Source organism: Cinclus cinclus, chromosome Z, assembly GCF_963662255.1.
Source record: "Cinclus cinclus chromosome Z, bCinCin1.1, whole genome shotgun sequence".
Classification (NCBI taxonomy): Eukaryota; Metazoa; Chordata; class Aves; order Passeriformes; family Cinclidae; genus Cinclus; species Cinclus cinclus.
Genome location: NC_085084.1, coordinates 83,135,392 through 83,154,211, shown reverse-complemented (window position 1 = coordinate 83,154,211; position 18,820 = coordinate 83,135,392). Strand labels below are relative to the sequence as shown.

Sequence of the window (18,820 nt, the reverse complement as noted above, 5' to 3'; positions counted from 1 at the left end):
GTGTGTCTCTTAAGAAGTGGAGTTCTGCAAGGTGTTCCTCAGCCAATCTAATTATTAATCTGTTTTCGTGAGAAAGGGGAGCCCTAAAAAATGGGTGTTAACAACAACTTCTCAAATCTTGCGGAAATTTCCCTGATTTTATTTTTTGATCCGTAAAAGACCCTTTGTCGGGCAGTTTCAGGAAAATTCAGGCTGGAAATGGTGAGCCAAGTCTCCTTTCTTTTTTTGCTCTTAAATATATTCTCAGGTCAACTCCTCAAATACTGCAATTGCTGTAGATTTAAAATACTTTATAATGGGTTGAAAACAGCCCAGCTTTTACTATACCCTAGGCTAGACTCTGGTGTAGTCTTAACTGGGATAAGTTGAAGGCATCGGATACACAAGTTAAATTACTTTAAATTTCATTGAGGAAGGTGTTTGAAAAAAGCCCAAAGAAGTAAAAAGTTGACAAGATGAAGTTTCAGATGCGGGATCCAGCACTGCATATTGATAGATAAGATTGTGTAATAAATACATGATTATGCACAACAGACAAATCTGCAGACGGACTGTAGGACTGCATCCTTATTTCTCTTTTTTCTCTCATTTCCCATCTGTTGTTGCTAAGGATCCCCTGAACTGTCTTTTAATTATTAAAAAAGGGTGGATCGTTGTTGAATTTCTTTTTTTTTTTTTGCAGTTTTCTTAAAGTTAGGTGTGTTTTGCTCATTTTTCAGAGCCCCATCTTCTGGAATCTGGGGAACATATGATCGTCCATTTAAAACAAACTGAGAAATTTTCCAGCTTTTGTGCTTCTAAAATAATATTATGAAATAGTTCTCAGATCTATGAATGGAGTTTAGACCAAAATCCAACAGATTCCTTATATTTTTTAAACATTTCAGTATTTTATGTTGGTCACGCCTAGGTTTTGAGTGTTCAGTTTGAAATCCTGAAACTCTTTTTCCTCTCTATCTCTTGGTACTTTAATGCGGATGGTTTTTAATCAGATGTTCGAGTTTTAAACTTCAAATGGATGTTACAAATGAGGATTTATCTAGGCATAAAAAAGAACTAGTTTCCTTTAAATTTAAATCACTTTCGGGGGCAAACTGCTGTTTGAAACTCCAGATTTTTTGAGACATTTATCAGCCCTGGTACACAAAAACACTTTAAAAATGTTTATTGAGTTTCCCAAAGTAGGCATATTTTGCCAAGTCCTGAATACCCTGTTGATTATTCCCCCCAAAAAGTGGCATGAATATGCAGGATTCATGAATATTTTCAGCAAGTTTAGAATTTCTTCAGGACATGGGAGAGAACTCTGCGTGTCTTGGAGTGAGTCATTAATTTCAGATGCAGAGGGAACCTCTGGAGCGCTGAAAGTCTGCTGGTTCACATCTGCCTATATATTTTTTTTTTTTAAATGGATATAAATGCATAAATCTTTATATATTTATATCCAGAAGACCCCAGCAGCTTTTTGCTGTGGTCTTTGTGTCTGCAGGCAGTGCTTCTCTCCAGCTGAAGATACCAGTGGGTGTTTGAGTTACGATGGACCAGGGGTGACGTGGGCTTCACAGTGTCAGGGGTGAGGTGCAGAGCTTTTGGCAGAAATGGTGAGCTCTGCAAAGCTCAGTGGCTCTCCAGGAATAACGGGAGTGAAGGGGACAAAGAAAGAGGAGATGGTTCTTCATGACACGGTCTGGAACCTCAGGTGTGGTCAGGGCTGTGGAGGGCACAAGGTGGGGACCGGGCGCAGAGCCAGGAGAATGGAATTATGTTCCCAGACCATCCGTGCTCTATGCTGGACAAATCAAATCATCACGTTGAGGTAGCTGAGCTGTCTGGGACAGCGTGGATTTTTTTAGCTGCTTTTCAGAAAGCATTCTGAGAGTCCTGGGGAAGGATTGCAGGAGGTGCCAGAGCATGAAGGGGTAACCTGGGTATGTCCGGCTTGGTTTTAATGGGATTTTTTGGGAGTATTTTTTGTTTTGTTTTGGGGATTTTTTTGTTCGTTTGCTTGGTTGGTTTTTATATTTTGTATATTTGGGTTTTTTTATAGTGAGGGCAAAGTGCATTTCTTTCAAGGAGAATAGGTTCAGAAATGTTAAAAATTCAGATGTCAAAAATCCAAATCTTAAGTGCCCCAGTGGAGGTAGAGCTGACAAAATGTTGGCACAGCAGAATCTGAAGTTGTGTTAATGTCCAACCCTGGCACCTCTGTTTTTCACAGTGCCAATTTTTTGAGCAATTTTGAGGTGTCCCTTCATGGGTGTGTATCCACACTCCATGTTAAGAAAGCTGTTTGTATCTTTATTCCAGAAAAACAATGTCTGTGCCCCAGAGCTCACGGGGAAGAAAGGAGGAACCCACAGCTTTCACTGAAACATTTTAAGCCAAATATTAAATATATAAAAATATTTCACCACCTTTCCCCCTATCCAAGAGATGGGTGAGGCACAGTTTGTTATTTCTGAACAAACTGAAATAGCCTTTCCTAAAGGAAATCTCCATGTCCATATAGAAGGGTGGCACAGCTTTCAGCCCTGCTGCTCTAAATGCTGCAAGTTTGTTTGCAGACAAGGCCCAGGAGAGTTATGGTGGAGCTATTAGGAGGGGAAGTGATTTTTTCTTAGACTGATTAAAATTCTTTGCGCTTTCTGTTTGTTTGTTTTTAAACACCTATTTAGCTTTTAATTAACATTTAAGAGAAGGGAAGCTGGTTAAATATTCAATACCTCCTCCCTTTCAATTAAGGTAGAACAGTACACAACGTGTGATGAGGCCTCTGGGAAGTATGGAAAAATGGAGAAGAGCAGGCTCCTGATTATCATTTTCAGGGGGACAGGAAAGGTGAAACCCATCTGATTATTACTGCCATTAACAATAATAATGTCAAGATTATATTTTTTTTTAACATCAAAAAGCAGTTTAGAAATTCAATTATTCTTTAAAACCATATATCCTGTCTTTGACCTTTAAATACCTCAATTTTTCCACTCCCATTCTTTACTTATTTTAGGTGCAGGATTTTCAAATAGGCATTTTCAGTAGCTAAGTAAGTAGGCTGCAGATGCTGGAGAAGTTATTTTTCATGCTGCATGCCCTTATCTTAATTTTGATGCAGTTTTTTCTGTCCCAACGAGTCAGCAGCCTCAGACCATGCAGCCCTGGGAGTTAAACAGAGCAAGTGAGAAAGAGCTGTATCATCCCCATACCCTAATCTCTTTCCCTTTCCCTTCCTTCTCCTTGAAAAATCCACTTACTTTCTTCCAGTGAGCCCGCTATCCCTCAAAATTGCACATAAAACACACAGAAAAGGGCACCTCAATGGGAGAAATGGATTTGGAATATGCCAGTATTTGCAATTCAATAAATTCACCCTTCCTTAACTTAAATTCCTCCCTTTTGATTTTGTGCACCCTAATTTATCTGACAAAATGCTTTGTTTTGCTGGCCATGTAGTTTAAAAAATAATTATGCTAGGTAAAGAAACAAAACAAAACAAAACAAAAACCCAAAACAAAACAAAAAAACCCCAACCAACCAACCAACCAAAAAACCTAACAAACCCATTTTACATTGTGGAACCTCCTCAAACCAGTGCCCAAAAGGTGATTCTTTTTTTTTTTTTAAACCTGCCATATCTCCTACTGCAGTGAGGCAGCTTACCTGAAGAAAATATTTTGTTTTCACCGAATATCCCCACAAAAATTATTTTTTTAAAAAAAACCACAGCGTTACAGAAACAAGTTTTTAAAATGGAATTGCTGGCACCAGATACCAGTTGTGTAAATGTATGTGCCTGAATGAGCCTTTTGGCTTTTTTTTTTTTTTTAGGGAATGAAGAGAGGGGAGATGCTAAAATGCAGAGCTATTGGATAGGTTTCATGCACTAAAACTTCAAGGTTTGCTGGATATAGGATGGCCTTGATTTTTAAAAACAGAAACCAATCTCTTTTGTAAAAAGATTTCTGACTGAACCTATTACAAGACTTTCAAATTCAACTTTTAAAATTAGCCTATTGTGATGACACAATATTTTTTAAAGTAACTGTTGTATGTTGCCTGATGACCTATTCAGTGCTATGGTTTTTTATTTAAAGAAAAGCAAAACCAAATGAAACATCAAAACCCAAGATATTTTCTCCATGATCCTGTCTTCCAACATAAACACATGAATATTTTTTTATACTTATCTCTTGTTATTACTTAACAGTAGAGTTAATGATGTGTATTTATTGGCTGGACTAAAACAAGAATTAATCCAATTACTTAAATAACTGGTTATTTACCAAATATTTTCTTAATTATTGAGAGTCTATTTCTACTTCAGCTGTAAATAACAGAAAATCTCCCATCAATTTCAGCTAAAGTGGTGTTCACCTATTTCTAAAAAAAGTTTATCATAGCTTTTATAAAAGCAATTCATAGAAGTCACAGGAGAAAATTGCACTTGCAGAGGATAATGGAAGTAACAACTTCTGTCAGAAGGTTCAGTTTTTAAATTAAATTGTCATTCAGGTGAACTTCACAACTTATAATTTTTTTATTATTAATTAATTCAATTTGTAGACAAAAAAAAAAAAAGGTTCACGGAAGTAGCACGCACATGTCTGGAAATAGCCAAATTCTGTTACATAGAAAATTCTGCACTATAATATGATTAAAAGTTGATGTGAGCAACCTAAGACAGGAGTCCCTCAATTGGTCGACCCTGGAGCTGTATCCTTGAGATGCAAATACCACTAATGTCAATTTTATCTCAGCTGGATATAAATTATATCCACCTGCAACACACCCATGCCATGGAGCTCTGGAAGATGATAAAGCTGAAGAGCTGATGAAGGCAAAAAGGCATTTTTCCTGTGGATTTTGGAACAGGGTCCTGCTCAGACGGGGAGCAAGGGCTTCCCGTTGAGAGGAGAAGAGATGACACTGTAGAGAAATGTCTTCCCTTTTCTCTGCCTGCTCCCAGCTTTTCTCTGATAAGAGTATCTTCAGGAGGGGTTAGAGGGAAAGGAGGAATCAGCTCTGCAAGTAGAGTATCAAGGAGACATCAACTATTGTGTCCATTCTGTAGGCAGACACTTCACCGAACTAGAGAAAATATCAATTCACAAATATCTGTGCTATGCAACCAGAAATGTGTAGATAAAGCTCGATCTTGCTCTTTCTTTATATTTTTGCCTTTTTTATTTCCTCTCCAGATTCTCTGAAGTGGATGCGTAGTAAGGAGAGCACTGACAAAAAGAACTATCAGTAAATCAGTAACTTTTCTTCCTTCTCTTTTTTTTTAAGGAGAACACACACAAGAAACCAGTTCACCTCATTCTCTGAAGAAGGATGTGGAAAACATGGGGAAAGGTAAAATAAATAAAGGCTTCTTACATTATAAAACTGCTCTTTGTTTTAATAGAATATCAGGATAATAGGGGGCACTTTTGTTCTGCACCATATTTTAAGCTTGTCAAGAAACATATGAATAATATATGGACCTTTGGGTGGATATAATTGAGATTAATGCATATATATCAATCAATACATGACACTGTAATATAATACTTTAAAATAATATATTACATTGATTTATATTCATGGCCTTCTGCACAAAATCTATGGTAGGTCTATGCAACACTTTTTTTTTTTTTAATAAGCACTAAAATATTTTGTCTTAGAGTAATGAATTGCTCTGCAACTCTTCTCTCAAGAATTATTTATACAGATTATCAAAACCACTTTTTCTCTTTGTTAGAGGAGCTCCAGAAGGTTCTGTTTGAGCAGATCGACCTACGGAGGAGGCTGGAACAGGAATTCCAGGTGTTGAAAGGAAGCGCATCTTTCCCAGTCTTCAGTAAGACACGAAATCTGTGTTTTTGGTGCTGCGTGTGTATGTGGCTGGTTGTTGCCAGGCTGATAAAATGAGAAAGGTTCTCATTTGTGCTGCCATGGGCTTAGTTTTGGGCTTAGTTCTGCTGAGGGCAGGTCGGGCAGGGCTTGGAGCAAGCTGGGATAGTGGGAAGTGCCTCTGGGGTTGGAATCAGGTGATTTTTATTTTTAAGGTCCCTTCCAACCCAAACCATTTAGTAATTCTACGATGACAATTCTGCTGCGGATTTTCAGCTGCCCCAGCCAGGTCTTTTGTATGGCAAATGCAAAGCTGGGTGTTTGTTTTGGTGTACATTCTCCTAGTTTTGACAGCACTGAATACAGTGAGTAGACAGAAACACACTTGGGCTCTCGTGGGATAAATGCTGAAGTTGGTGTCTCAGCCAACACCTCAAACAGCAACAGGGGCTTTTGGAGACAAGAGACTTAATCCCCGGTTTCAGGAGGTTCCAGCTGATGCTGGAGAATTGATCTGGCCTTTTTAAGGAGTAGAAATTCCTGTTTGGGTTTTTCCCGTCAGGAGAGGCCGTTTGAAATGGCCCTTTCACCACAGCTGAGCCAGGTGCTGCAGCCCAGGGTGACAGAATGTGCAGGGCACGTCTCAAATAAAACGAAACGGGCACTTAGCAGGGTTTTTGTGAAGCTGCCCGAAGGTTGGGCTGACTGCACAGGGATGTGGAAAAATACCCCTTGGCTGGGATCTCTCAAATGACACTGGAGCAACAGCAGAAATCACACCTAAGTCAGGATGATCCTACCAGAAAAGGTGGGAACACAGACAACATTTCCCTATGGTTCAAAGAAAATATGCTTGTCCCCTTTCTGTAGCATCAGATAGGTAAGTTCAGGGAAGCAAAGAAGTGTGAGGACTCTGGGAATTACTCCATCTTTAGCCTGAATATTGAAATATATAGACAGCTCCATAAATAAAGAAGAGTCACTTGACATGATACAGATATTAATGAAAGGAGCATAACCTCATCCTTCAGAATAAATCCAGCCATTACTTGGGTTTGGGAGTGAGGTAGTTTTCAAATAGCTTGTGGAGATCAAAACGCTGCCGTGTGGTATTGGCAAAATGGCATCTTGGACTTTTGCCATTGAAGTCTCTTATTTATCCTTTTGTTCTTCTACAGTAAAATTAATGCTCTGTCTTTGCCATGTAAATAAACACTGCAATTAAACCACATGAAATACAATTCAAATAAAAGAAAAGAACAAGTACGGCCAACCAAGGAAGTGGTGACTGCTGTATGCTGGCTTGAAAAATATGTGGTTTCAATGTACCACAAAGTAGTGGTCAATTTTCTTCAGGATTAAAATAGAAAACAGATAATGTGCTATAAACCATACTTACAAATGACCGTAAAGCCTATTTACAGATTTAGATTTACCAAAAAAACCCACCCCTCCTTCGCATGTAATAAAACAAGAAAAAAGGGTCTTTATAAAGCAAATTAGTGTAAATCCATGTTAAGGGTGTTTTTTCCTCCAATGCAGTGTGTGCTCTAGCACAAGAGAGTGGGGGCTGTTCCAGGCTCTTGCTGCTGGACAGGGCTGTTACTTCATGTCAGGAATTACAATGGTATTGGTGTCTTGGGCAGGGAGAGAAGTCTTTGGAGATCCAACTAAAGGAAAGTTGAGGTAAAATTTAAATTGTGTTGAAAACTGATCCCTGTTTCAGCTGGGAGGCAACATCTGAGATGTGGAAGGCAATACTATTTCTCTCTGGAGAAAGCTTCTGTCAGGTTACGTACAGTTAACTCTAGAGTCACCTATTTTGGGTCCTCCACTTGGAACTGAGCACATTTGGGGTGTTAGACCTTCATAGCATCAAGAGACTACTCACAACAGGGCTGTACAGTAAATGGTGTTTGGTTTCACAGCTCTCCTCTCATGTAAGTCACTGTTAAATGAGAGCTGAGCTTATTTGCAAGCTCTCTTAACAGTGCTGTGCTGCACTCTTCTCTGTGCCTTCTTGCACCTGCTTGAAACCTGGGCTGTGGTAATTTATAAAGCAGCAAGACCTTGTCTTCTGCTGCATTTTTCACATTGCTGTTGTGCTTGAAAACTGCAGGTGAAATTTTCCTTTGCCTTTGAGATTTCTCAATGCAGAGATTACTTGAATAAAATAGTAATAATAATAATAATAATAATAATAATAATAATAATAATAGTATCAGGTCACATGAAGAAAGTCCAAGTAAGTGCTTCTTTGTTCTTCTAGGAATTCTCAGTGCTTCCAGGATAATTGTGTTCTCCTGGAGCCCTGCTCTGTTTGTACCTTCAGTGTCAGATGCTCCTCGTTCTTTCAGTCTTCATTTTAAACAATGTGCCAATAAAATGGTGGAGATGCAGTGTGGGTACTTAAAGTATTTAATTTTGTGTTAAGAAAGCTATTTAAATATTCATATCTTTTCTCCTGGGTACTGCTTATGGCTTTGTCTGTGAGCATTTGGACTCGGATAAATGCTGCTGAAAAAAAAAATAACAACAAAACAACCAAAAACAAACGCTGTCCCTACCATTAACACTCCATTTCCACTGTGAGCTTGGACATTTGCCATGCAGGGCTGAACAAAATCCCTGAGCTGTTTGTTTGGAGAGGTGATGAGCCCATGAACAGGCAGCTGGGAGGAAAACATTGGGGAAGAAAAAGGAAAATTTCTCCTCAAAGCCTACTCAGAGTGAAGCTGGAGGACCTCAGTTCTAATTATCAGCCTTTAGTGAACAGGACAGGAAGCAGTTACCTTTTTATACTGCATGGTTTTTGGGGAGGCTATGGAAAGAAAAAGTGTAAATCTGCTTTATTTTTGTCGGCTTATTTTTCTGATCTAGTCAGAGTAGACGGAATAGGCTTAAAAGTTCTGTGTGAATTCACTGGAAATCTGAAGATCTTCACTGAGATAATGCCACCATGTAGTTTTCAACGTAGTTGTGCTGGATTCCTGAGGGGCTTCAACTTGCCAAAATTTCTCACACTTTCCCCATTTTATTCCTCCTTTCCTTCCTCCTTTTCTTTTAAACAGCAACTTCAGCTCATCATTTAGAGAGGACAAAGTTTTGAGAGGGGGACAGAGCTCTGCCCCCTTGTACTTTCTTCCAGGACAGGACTGCTACTTGAATCAAAATTATGGTGGTTGGGATGGGTTTTCTTTCCTCTTCCATTTAACATCCCATCCGTGCACCCTGACCTTCATCAGGCAGCTCTTTGAGTTATTTGGGTCTTGTCTTTAGCTTTGCTTATATTTCTCTTCACCCACCCCCCAATAGGAATATTATGGAACACAGAGCACCAGTTAATCTTCCAACCAATAAAGTTTTGTCTGAAATGGTTATTTAGGAGAAAAATCAGGGAAGGAAGATCTAGTGGAGCAGGAAGGCTGACCTGTGCTGTAACCCAGCTGCCCAGGATCTCTCTTTCAAAGACTTCTTGGCTTCCAAATTCCAAGCCACTCTGTATGGAGCTTCAGTTTTGTTCAAAGCCATCAGCACAATGCTACAAGCCACAAATCAAACCCTGCATCCTTGAACGCTTTCTCCTCTCACATGTTGGACATCACTGTTGATGTCAACAGATTTATGCCGAAGCAAAGAAGAGCGGTTTTTGCTCTTCTCTTCAGGGCTTGCAAAAGTTTGACTAATGACTGCAGAGCCTTGCCTGTGCAGGAAAATAGCTGGGAATAAATGCTAGCGACACAAACTTAGCATCCTATGTTTCCTGATGGGGGAAGTAGTGAAATCTAATTTTTCCACATTTTTTTTCTGCAGTCAGTGGTGTCTCCTATTAGATACATACTTGTTAGGCATATGTTTTAATTGAGTGAAGGACTTTCATAATGTTTTGTGGTTCCTCAGTAGTGACTGGGTTTGATTCAGCTTGCTATATGTCAATTCTGCCATGTGGTCTCTGTTTTAGTTATTGCACTTATATTTTCTTCCCTGTCATACAGATAATTTTCAAGATCAGATGAAGCGGGAACTGGCGTACAGAGAAGAAATGGTGCAGCAGCTACAAATTGTAAGTTTACCTTCTCTGATAAAAAAATGTCTTGAACTGCTGCTTTGTGTTTTTTGAGTGCACACCTCGAATTTTTCCTTCGTGAGCCATGCAGATGCACATTTACTGAGCTCCTACTGCCTTATATTTAGCAAGAGGTAAACACACAGTTCTCAGCTGGTTTGGAGCCTAATTACCTGGAGATTTACTTTCATACAGTAACCAGATGGGTCTTCATCTTTCAGCTGAACAAAATGTGTTGACTCAACACGGAGAGGTGCTACTGCAGAGAGGAGCAGGGGAGGAGTGAATCAGTAAACCTTAAGTAGTTAAATGTTTCTACCTTGTGTGAGTTGCCAAGAGGTGCCTTTCAGCCCTCAGTAGGGAATCTGCTCAACCCCTGCTTCTCACCAGAAAATAAACCTTGGGAAATGTCTTTTTCTCATTTCAGACACTAGAAGAAGTGCTTAACTCAGCAGTAGAGGATCAAGTTGCCTAAGCACAGCTCAGTGCAGGCGCACGTTACTGTTGGGTCTCTTGCTTATTATTTTAAAACCAAGAGGGATTTTGCCTGTGTGCTAGTGCAGCTCTAGATCATCACATTCAACTGCATTGTTTTGAAAAGTTGTCGTTCTTAATTTGGTGCAAGCAACGGGGCTGGAGCATGGGAGGCTGTTCCACACACAAATAGTGCTTAGCGTGGTTTCAGGAGCAGGGCATGGTGAGCCTGCCAGCTAATGCTTGCTTTGCTGGTGCTTTCTGTGTGATCAGTCTGACATTGCTCAACGGTGTCCTGTTTTTGAGGCAGGTTTGGCAAATATCCCCTCTTCCCTGAATCAGCCCCCTGCTCCCCCATTGAAATTTTCCTTCTGCTTGTCACGGGGCCCTGGTGCAGAGAAGGCATTGGCCAGGCTCCTGGTATACTGTCATTTTTGTAATTGATGGGCTAGGACATAAAAGTAAAGCTGAAGGCCAGGATTGTCAAACTTGTGCTCCGGTGTTTAGAGGCATTTAGGGCTGGCCTTATTTTTAGAGCTGCTGAACATCCACACGCCCTGTTCCTGCTGACTTCAGAGATTTCAAGGGGAGATGGAGGGTGTTTGAAAGAGGTTGTTTGGGGAGGAAACTCAAGTCCAGAACATCTCTGGGTGTTTTTTTACAGCTAGTCTCCACTCTTTTCCTTTAATGTGCCCAGTTGTTACTGTGTCCTCCTCTGTGTCCCGATGCCAGGCAGATTTTAATTAGGGTGACATCCTGAAAAGTATTTCCCCTGCTGCTTTGGACTTGAGGCAGGTGACCAGATGGATTTCCTGCTAAGCACAAAGTTTATGGGTCCACCCCAGTCTTTTTTCTCTTGTGTCAGCCAAACTTGGAGCTAACTCTGTCTCCCAGGGAGAGAGAATGGATCACCTCTGCCATTCACCTCGCAGTCCAGTCGTGAAATTGTTTCTGGAACTGGATATCCCAGACCTCTAGCAATCCAGCTGTGGTGGTTTCCCTGATTTTCTTGGGCAGGAAAAGAAATATGATCAAGTAATTAATATCCTTTTCACTTACTGACGTGTGCTATGGACAGATTGTCATTTAATCATTAAACAGAGCTGTCTGAATGTACTTAAAGATAATAGTTTCAACATCTGATGTGCTGCACCATCAACTCAGGACCTCTTCACTCACTACAGATGCTTGAGTTTACTTATTACTAATAGAAATGTTGTCAGATCACCAGTAAGTCCTCATGCTCATATTTGTGGGTCAGGTTGTGATCAGTGAGACTGATAAAAACATGTTTGTATGAAAAACTGAGGGACTGCTGCAAATAAGGAGTGTGTTTGTGCAAGATGGGTGCAGAAATCTTCAGAGATGTCTTGGCTGGTAGCTGAAATGGAATCAGCACTTTGGAGGTGATAATCCCAGCAGCTGCTTTAATTCATGCATGGGAATAGATCTTGTATGTTTATATCTAGAATTAAGATTAATGAACTGAATGTGGTAATGATAGAACTACTTCGGCCTTCCAGGGTTATTGCATGGATGAATTGATGCAGAATAAACAAAAATCATGGCTGCTTTTGATTTTTTGTTTAATTGCTGTTGTTGTTATGTTTTAACTGGGGCAGTTAGACATTTTTTTTTTGTACCTGAGATGCTGCATTACAACAGGGCTTTAACCTAAATTTCTTGTTAACATACAAGCACAAAGAGAAAAGCAGAAGCATTTCATACATACTGAAATCATAGTTTTACTTAGACCTTCATAGCTGTATGCCTTTGTAGTACTAAACTCAATATCTACTGATGTAACTAGCCACAGAACTTGGCTTAATTTCTTATAAAAAATATTTTATGAACAATATAGATGCCTGGAGTCAGGGGTTATTTGGCACTTCTCACTGCTGAAGATATACAATTAAATTAGTCCTTCTTGAATATCCCTGGGAAGATTTAAGACCTGTGTGGATGTGGCACTTGGGGACATGGTTTAGTGTGGGCAGTGCGGGGGGAGCAGTCGGATTTTGGTATCATGGAGGGCTTTCCCAACCTAACTGATTCTGTAATTCCATGATCCCCTTGTAACTGTGGGTACTAGAGGCAGTTTTTGCCAGAATGATCGTTTCACCCACCCTGGACTGAGTAATCAGACTTTAAAAAAAATTGTTTCAGAAATGTCTGGGGTACAAGCTGAAGGTAATCCCGAGGGGGAAAAAAAAAAAACAAAAAGAAAAAAACAAATATGATTGCATTTTAAAACTTTGCAGCGCCAGCACTCACTGCAGCCCGACCTGAAACTTGTTTTGTTTTGGGATTTTCTTTGCTTTTTTTTTTTTGTTTGTTTGTTTGGTTGGTTGGTCGGTGCTATTTTTTGTTTGTGTTTGGTTTTTTTTTTTGTTTGCTTCTTTTTTGTTTTGTTTTTTGGGTTTTTTTTTTTTTTGGTTTTTTTTTTTTTTTGGTAATTCTTCCCGGTTTTGGGAGCGATCCGTCGCAGCGCGGCCCGCGGGTTCCCTCTGCCGGCCGCTCGCCGCCACTGCAGCGGATTGGGGACACCCCCGCGTACAAAAACCGAGTTTAAATCCCGGATTAAAACCGGGCTGCATCATTGCTGCTGCGGCTCTGGCCGAGCCGGAATTCAACTGTAGCAATGTTTTACGGCTTCCCGAAACCCAGGGGTAAAGCTCAGGTCACTGGGAAAACGGGGTGTGTCCTGTTCTCTGTTGCATCTTCGCCGGCTGGTGTTGGGATCTTTGCAGGCAGCCTGGTTTGGTGGGATGCTGGAGCAGCAGGATGTTGTGTGGGTATGATTTTTGATGGGAATCGCAGAATGGGTAAGGCTGTAAGCGGCCTCTGGAGGTCATTTGGTCCAACCTCCCTGCTCCCTGGAGCGGAGTTCCCCAGAGCACACTGTTCGGAGCAGTTTTCCAGGCAGGTTTTGAACGCCTCCGGTGAGGAAGGCTCCACAGCCTCTCCATGCAGACTGTTCCAGTAAGGAATTTCTTCCTGATGTCCAGGTGGAGCTTTCTGTGCTTCGTTTTTCAGAGTTTTCAGACTGTCTAAGCAGCTGCCAGGAAGTTGTGCAACCTGTTAGTGCCAGGTTCTTGGCCGAATGCTAAGAAACAGCCAATCATTATATTTAACAAGAAAATGGATCTCGGAGCCTTGAATGCATTTTTCTCTTCCTGCTCTTGAGAAGTGCTCTCTCCCAAACTGGCTGAGTACAGGGTGTGTACGTGGAGATCATATATAAAATATGGATTTCGCATGTGGATCCTGTTGTTTTGCATGTGGATCCAGGGGTTTAAACTGGATATTAGGAAAAAATTTCTTCGCTGTCAAGCACTGAGGTCAGCTGTTCGGGGCAGAGGTGGAGTCCCAAACCCCGGAGGGGATTAAAGGCCGTGTGGATGTGGCACCTAGTGGCATGGTTTAATGATGGGGGAATGGTTGGACTCAATGGTCTTAGAGATCTTTTTGAACCTAAAATATTCTGAGATTCTGAGGATCATCTGGCTTTTGTTACTGAGTCATACAGAAAGGGCCAGTGAGGAGGAACTGCTGCCCAGCAGGATGGGGGATATTCTGACACCACACACATGGCACAGCCTTAGAAGAGCTCACCTGCCTTTAGAGTTTTTGGTTTCTGTCCAATGAGACCAGAACACATGTGCTTGGGCAGCCCAGCACTGTAAGCAGGTATCAAATCATCTCCTGCCTGAGACTCTGCATCTGTCTGATATTGTCTTCTGAGCAACTGTGTTAGTGGAACAAATTTTAAAACCATGAACTTTTTTCCTAGCTGCCTGGTGAGAGCAAAAAACTACCAGAAGCAACACGGCCAGCATGATGATTTTAATCCTTTAATGTTTTTATGAACCCCTCAAACATGGCCACGGGGAAGTACAACACTAACCAGGAAATTTAAGCCTCCTGCAAACTGAGGAGCTTTTCTTAATTTTCTCTCAGAGTAGTTTGTGGGTTCTCAGGAAGTGTTGACCTCAGTCAGGAAAAGCTCAGGTGGTGTTCATCACCCATTGTGGTTTAGATCGTTGGGTGATTTTAGATCATTTAGATCATTGGACACGATGCTTTTCCCCACTAATTTTACGTTGGGGTAAAAGGTGATGGGGTTTTGAGGTGTGTTAGAAGTGTGAAACACTCAGGCAGGCCTTTGTCTTTCCAGATTAGGTGAAAAATGATGGTTTGGTTTTGTTTGGTCTGTTTTAATTAGGTTATGCTCCCACGAATTTCCTCCTTACCAGCCCCACTTCAGGCTGATAATAATGTTCAGAGCTCAGAACTGGATCCATCTGGAACTCCTTTGTGTTTTATGGCTTTCTGCTCTCAGTGCTCCTTTAAATCAACTCTGTTCTTCAGAGTCAGGCAATAAAATAAATCAGGGACTATCTTTCTGCAAAACTGATTTCCATCTCTGCATCATCTTTCACCCTGATACTTAAAGATTGACAAGGAATGTTTAAAAGAAGAAGAAAAAAAAATCTAGCATGTGGTTAATGTTGGTAAATCTTCAGAGGCATGAGAGCCTGTTCCTCTGGGTCACTCTGTAATTCAGAAGAACTCCAGTAGTTCTAATTCCTACTCCATACTATTTATGGAAAGCTGGTGCTTTTGTACAACTAACATATTCATTATCCAAACAAGAAGCCCCCACATTTCTGTGTGTGGAGGTCGTGGTCTCTGTGTGCCTGTCTCTGTTCTCAGAAACAGGGAATGAGAAATGGCAGTGCTTCAGTACTCTCTGTAATTTCTGTGCTCGGCCTGAAGTGGTGCAGCTCAGAGGACTGACCTTGGTGAGAATGCAAACAGCTGCTCTGCAGGATGGCTCTCGGATTTCTTGAGTGGCATCTTGTGCTGAAGTGCCTGCTCACAGGCACACACATAATGACAGGTAAAAGGACACTTCTGGAACGCTGTGTCCTATGTCCTCAAAAGGCTCATGCCTGATTGTGTACAAGAAAGTGAGCTGTTTTCACCAGAATTTTATTTTCTGCTGTTGTCTTTTTTCTTGTTTTCTTTTTCCCTTCCCCCCCCAAGACAGATGAGCAGAACTTGAATCGTGGCAGCACATGTGGATGTGCCTCGGGTTGATAGGATGGAGCTGTGCCTCTTTCTCCAGTAAATCAAAGTGCTAAAGAAAAGGGGGCCTAGCAGAAAATTAAGCAGAAAGCTTCCTTTCCTTTAGAATCTGCAGAAATTATAATCAAAAAATGGGTGTGGATGTACAGGGAGCCACAAGACAGCCTCTGCTACTGCATGAGTGCAAAATATTCTTTTTAGGCAACAGAAGGCAGAATGTACTGTGTACCTCACCAGAGATGGGATGCAGAGGTGAAGCCTCTGAAAGAGGATGGTGTGCTGAAACTTCTTTGACATCTGAATGTGTGTAACAGGGATGAGACAGGAATTTCAGAAATTACTCCCCAGACCTCTCCATTTGCTTTGGTTTGAGCTGTGGAGCAGGCTCTGGGCTTGCTGACTGGATTCCTTCCAGGTGGAATAAATGGGGATGTGTTCCAGGAATGCACACAGACCTGTGCTCCATTTCCTAATGGGTACCAGGAATAGACTGGAGCCAGCCTGTAGGAAAAAGGACTCAGTGTCCATACTGCATTTTCTTGCAGTTTCTTTTCAGATCTGCTCTCATTGTATTTCCTACTAGTATGGATTTGGTCATGAGAAACGGTTTTTTTTTTTTTTTTCCTGCTGAAACCAAACTTCCTGAACTTTTGTTATTTCTGTACACCCTTTGAAGAGGGCCACCCTTTGCATCTCCATGCCCTTTGAGTACTGATCCTGCCCTCATCACAGCAGCCCCCATGGATGCACAGAGAGGGACTGTTTTACCATGAAGAGCCCTAAATCTTATCCCACCAGAGCATTAGAGTTTTTGAATGCTCTGACAATGAGAGGAATAGAAAATGACATTGTGGGTGATTTAACTCATGGAGAAAGTAATAATTTCCCTGCTGAGCACCCATCTTTCCCACTGTCATCAGTGACCAGGAGATCAGGTAAAACAACACACATTACAAAGACACTGGCGTGCCAAATATAGCGGAGAAGTGGATTAAGAACTGTTAATTTCTGACAGAACGTACCCCTTTGTATTATCTAGGTCAGTACAGCTTGGGAGATGTCCTATATAATTTGTGGCCATGCAAACCCAAGTTGGCCTTGGTGAGTGGGAGAGAGGCAGAAATCAGCTGGTGAGGCACCACAGCTCCCAGCTGGAATGTGCTGATTTTTCAGTGCAGCTTGTTTGTGGCTCCCTTTTGTGTCCCAATCATGACCAAAGGTGATCAGGGAAGCAGATTCTCTGCACCCCACTCTCTGCTGCAGCTTGGGAGGGAGCTCTGCAGCCTTTGTAAGCACCGTGTCCTGAAGGCAGCTGTGTCTGGGGACATGGTGGAGGGGACAGCTCTTCTTCTTGAAGGGTGGGAGGGTCTGGTCACAAAGTTCCTGGTACCTATTATCTTCTGTCAAGGGAAGGGATTATTAGACTAGTCAGATAAAACACCTGGAATCTTGATCTTTTCCGGTCATCAATGGTTTGTGCACACACATTTCCCCTTTTGCAGGGGGGAAACAGTGTGCCACTGTGAAAGGCTTCTGCTTTCATTCAGCCACTGCTCCATCCTGGTGGTGCTGCTCTCCGTCAGATTGACATCCTTTCCCAAGAAATTAAAGGGTTAGCTCTCGAGCTGCAAAAGTCCCTCTCTTTGCTCTCATCCTGATCCTTCTCTCCTCTTTTCCTTATTAAGGTAGGCAGGGATGGATAAGTCTCTCAATGTCTTTGCAGACACGATGCTTTACCCCAGCCCAGAGGCATGCTGAGTGCAATTCACATGAATTGTGGGCATCATGTATTTAAAATCAAAACAGGGATGAGCAGGAACATGTGGGATCAGTGGATATGGATGCAAATTCGCTGTGTCTAGGTGTCTGGGGCAAGTTGCTTGAACTCTCTGCATTTGCCCATCTGTTCCTTCTGCTGTTTGTGCAGGTTAAGGCCTTGATCCTGGCTTCAGCTGACATAACTGTCAGCCTGCAGTAACATATTTGGCATTATTTGTGAACATATTCTGGAGTGCCTGGCAGCAGAAGCAGGTCAGCTCAGCATGCAACAGCACCTAGGAGTGCAGGGACACAGAATTTTTTGATCTCCCACCCTGAATTCCTTCAGCAGTCCCTCCAAAAGTCCTCATGAAGGAATTTGTAGCCACTTGGATTCCCAGCTATGGGGAAATCTCAGAGCAATTTAGTTTTGTTACATTCTGAAGGCCCAGCACTGAAGAAGAGCAGCCCTGCAATGTATTCCCAGTAGCCAATGAGCACATCATCCCACTTTGTTTCTAAATATAACTGTGTTCCCTAATATACCCATGTTCTCTGTTTTTCTTTAATTATTTGTTCCACTTCAGTGGCTTCCCTTCAGATTGGTGCAAGTTGGAGATAACTATTATGAACTTCCTAATTACGGGGATATAAATACACGAAGTCTCATGCTCCCAACCTGCTGTATTTTGGCTGTGCAGGGATCAGTGTGCATTGCCTGATCTTTCACAGACAGCTGGTTTTTTATGATCTCACAGGTGGCTTTACCCTTTGTTAGCCTCTGATATAAACAAAGCATCAAAATGCATCTTTTATACTGAATTTTAAGATTCTATTCATTGTTTTAATTCTTAATTAAATTTATTAAATTTAATTTAAATTTAATTCCATTTTTATTTCATTTCTGCTTCAACGTCCCTACAGTTTCATAAAGAGTTGAACCTTTGTATTTAAGGTGCTGTTTCCTACAATTCCTCATCATTTTCAGGAAAGAAAGCAAAGCCTTTCATTTACAGGGATTTCCAGCTTGGGTGTTTTGTTAGCCAAACCTTGGCTTGAGCAATGTCTCTGCTTCTGTGTCATTCCAGATTCCCTATGCAGCAAGCTTGATCAGGAAAGAAAAGCTCGGTGCACACCTCAGCAAAAGCTAAAGGTGAGCTTGTGAAAAAGAAACTTCATTCCACATCACCTGGCTGCCTGTGTTTTTCTGCAGCCATTACAAGAATTAAGAGGATCATTCTGTTGTTTGATGTGGCTGGTTCTGGTCCCAAAGCCCTCTCTGTGCAGGCACTGTGCTACAGTCTAAAGCTGATAAATTACATGTGGCAAGAATTACGAAGCTTCACTGGGGTAGGATGTGGTGTTGGGAGCTGACCCATGGGTCCTGCAGTGACAGGACAAAGGGCAATGGCTTCAAACTGAAAGACAGTGGCTTTAAATTAAATATTAGGGACACATTATTCCCTGTGAGGGTGGTGAGGTGCTGGCACAGGGTGCCCAGAGCAGCTGTGGCTGCACCATCCCTGCAAGTGTCCCAGGCCAGGATGGACATTGGGGCTTGAAGCATCCTGGGATAGTGGAAGGTGTTCCTGCCCATGG

At 41.6% G+C, this 18,820-nt stretch overlaps 1 protein-coding gene across 1 annotated transcript in view; it reads left to right on the top strand.

Annotated features, from left to right (window-relative positions):
* Window positions 1-18,372, top strand: part of SKOR2 (SKI family transcriptional corepressor 2) — a 24,043-nt gene extending 5,671 nt beyond the window's left edge. Inside the window, exons 4-7 of the mRNA XM_062513438.1 lie at window positions 5,287-5,352; window positions 5,741-5,839; window positions 9,828-9,895; window positions 18,310-18,372. Of these exons, the coding sequence (XP_062369422.1) occupies window positions 5,287-5,352; window positions 5,741-5,839; window positions 9,828-9,895; window positions 18,310-18,372 (296 nt within the window). The remainder of the gene's footprint in view (window positions 1-5,286; window positions 5,353-5,740; window positions 5,840-9,827; window positions 9,896-18,309) is intronic.
* The last annotated feature ends 448 nt before the right edge of the window (window positions 18,373-18,820 follow it).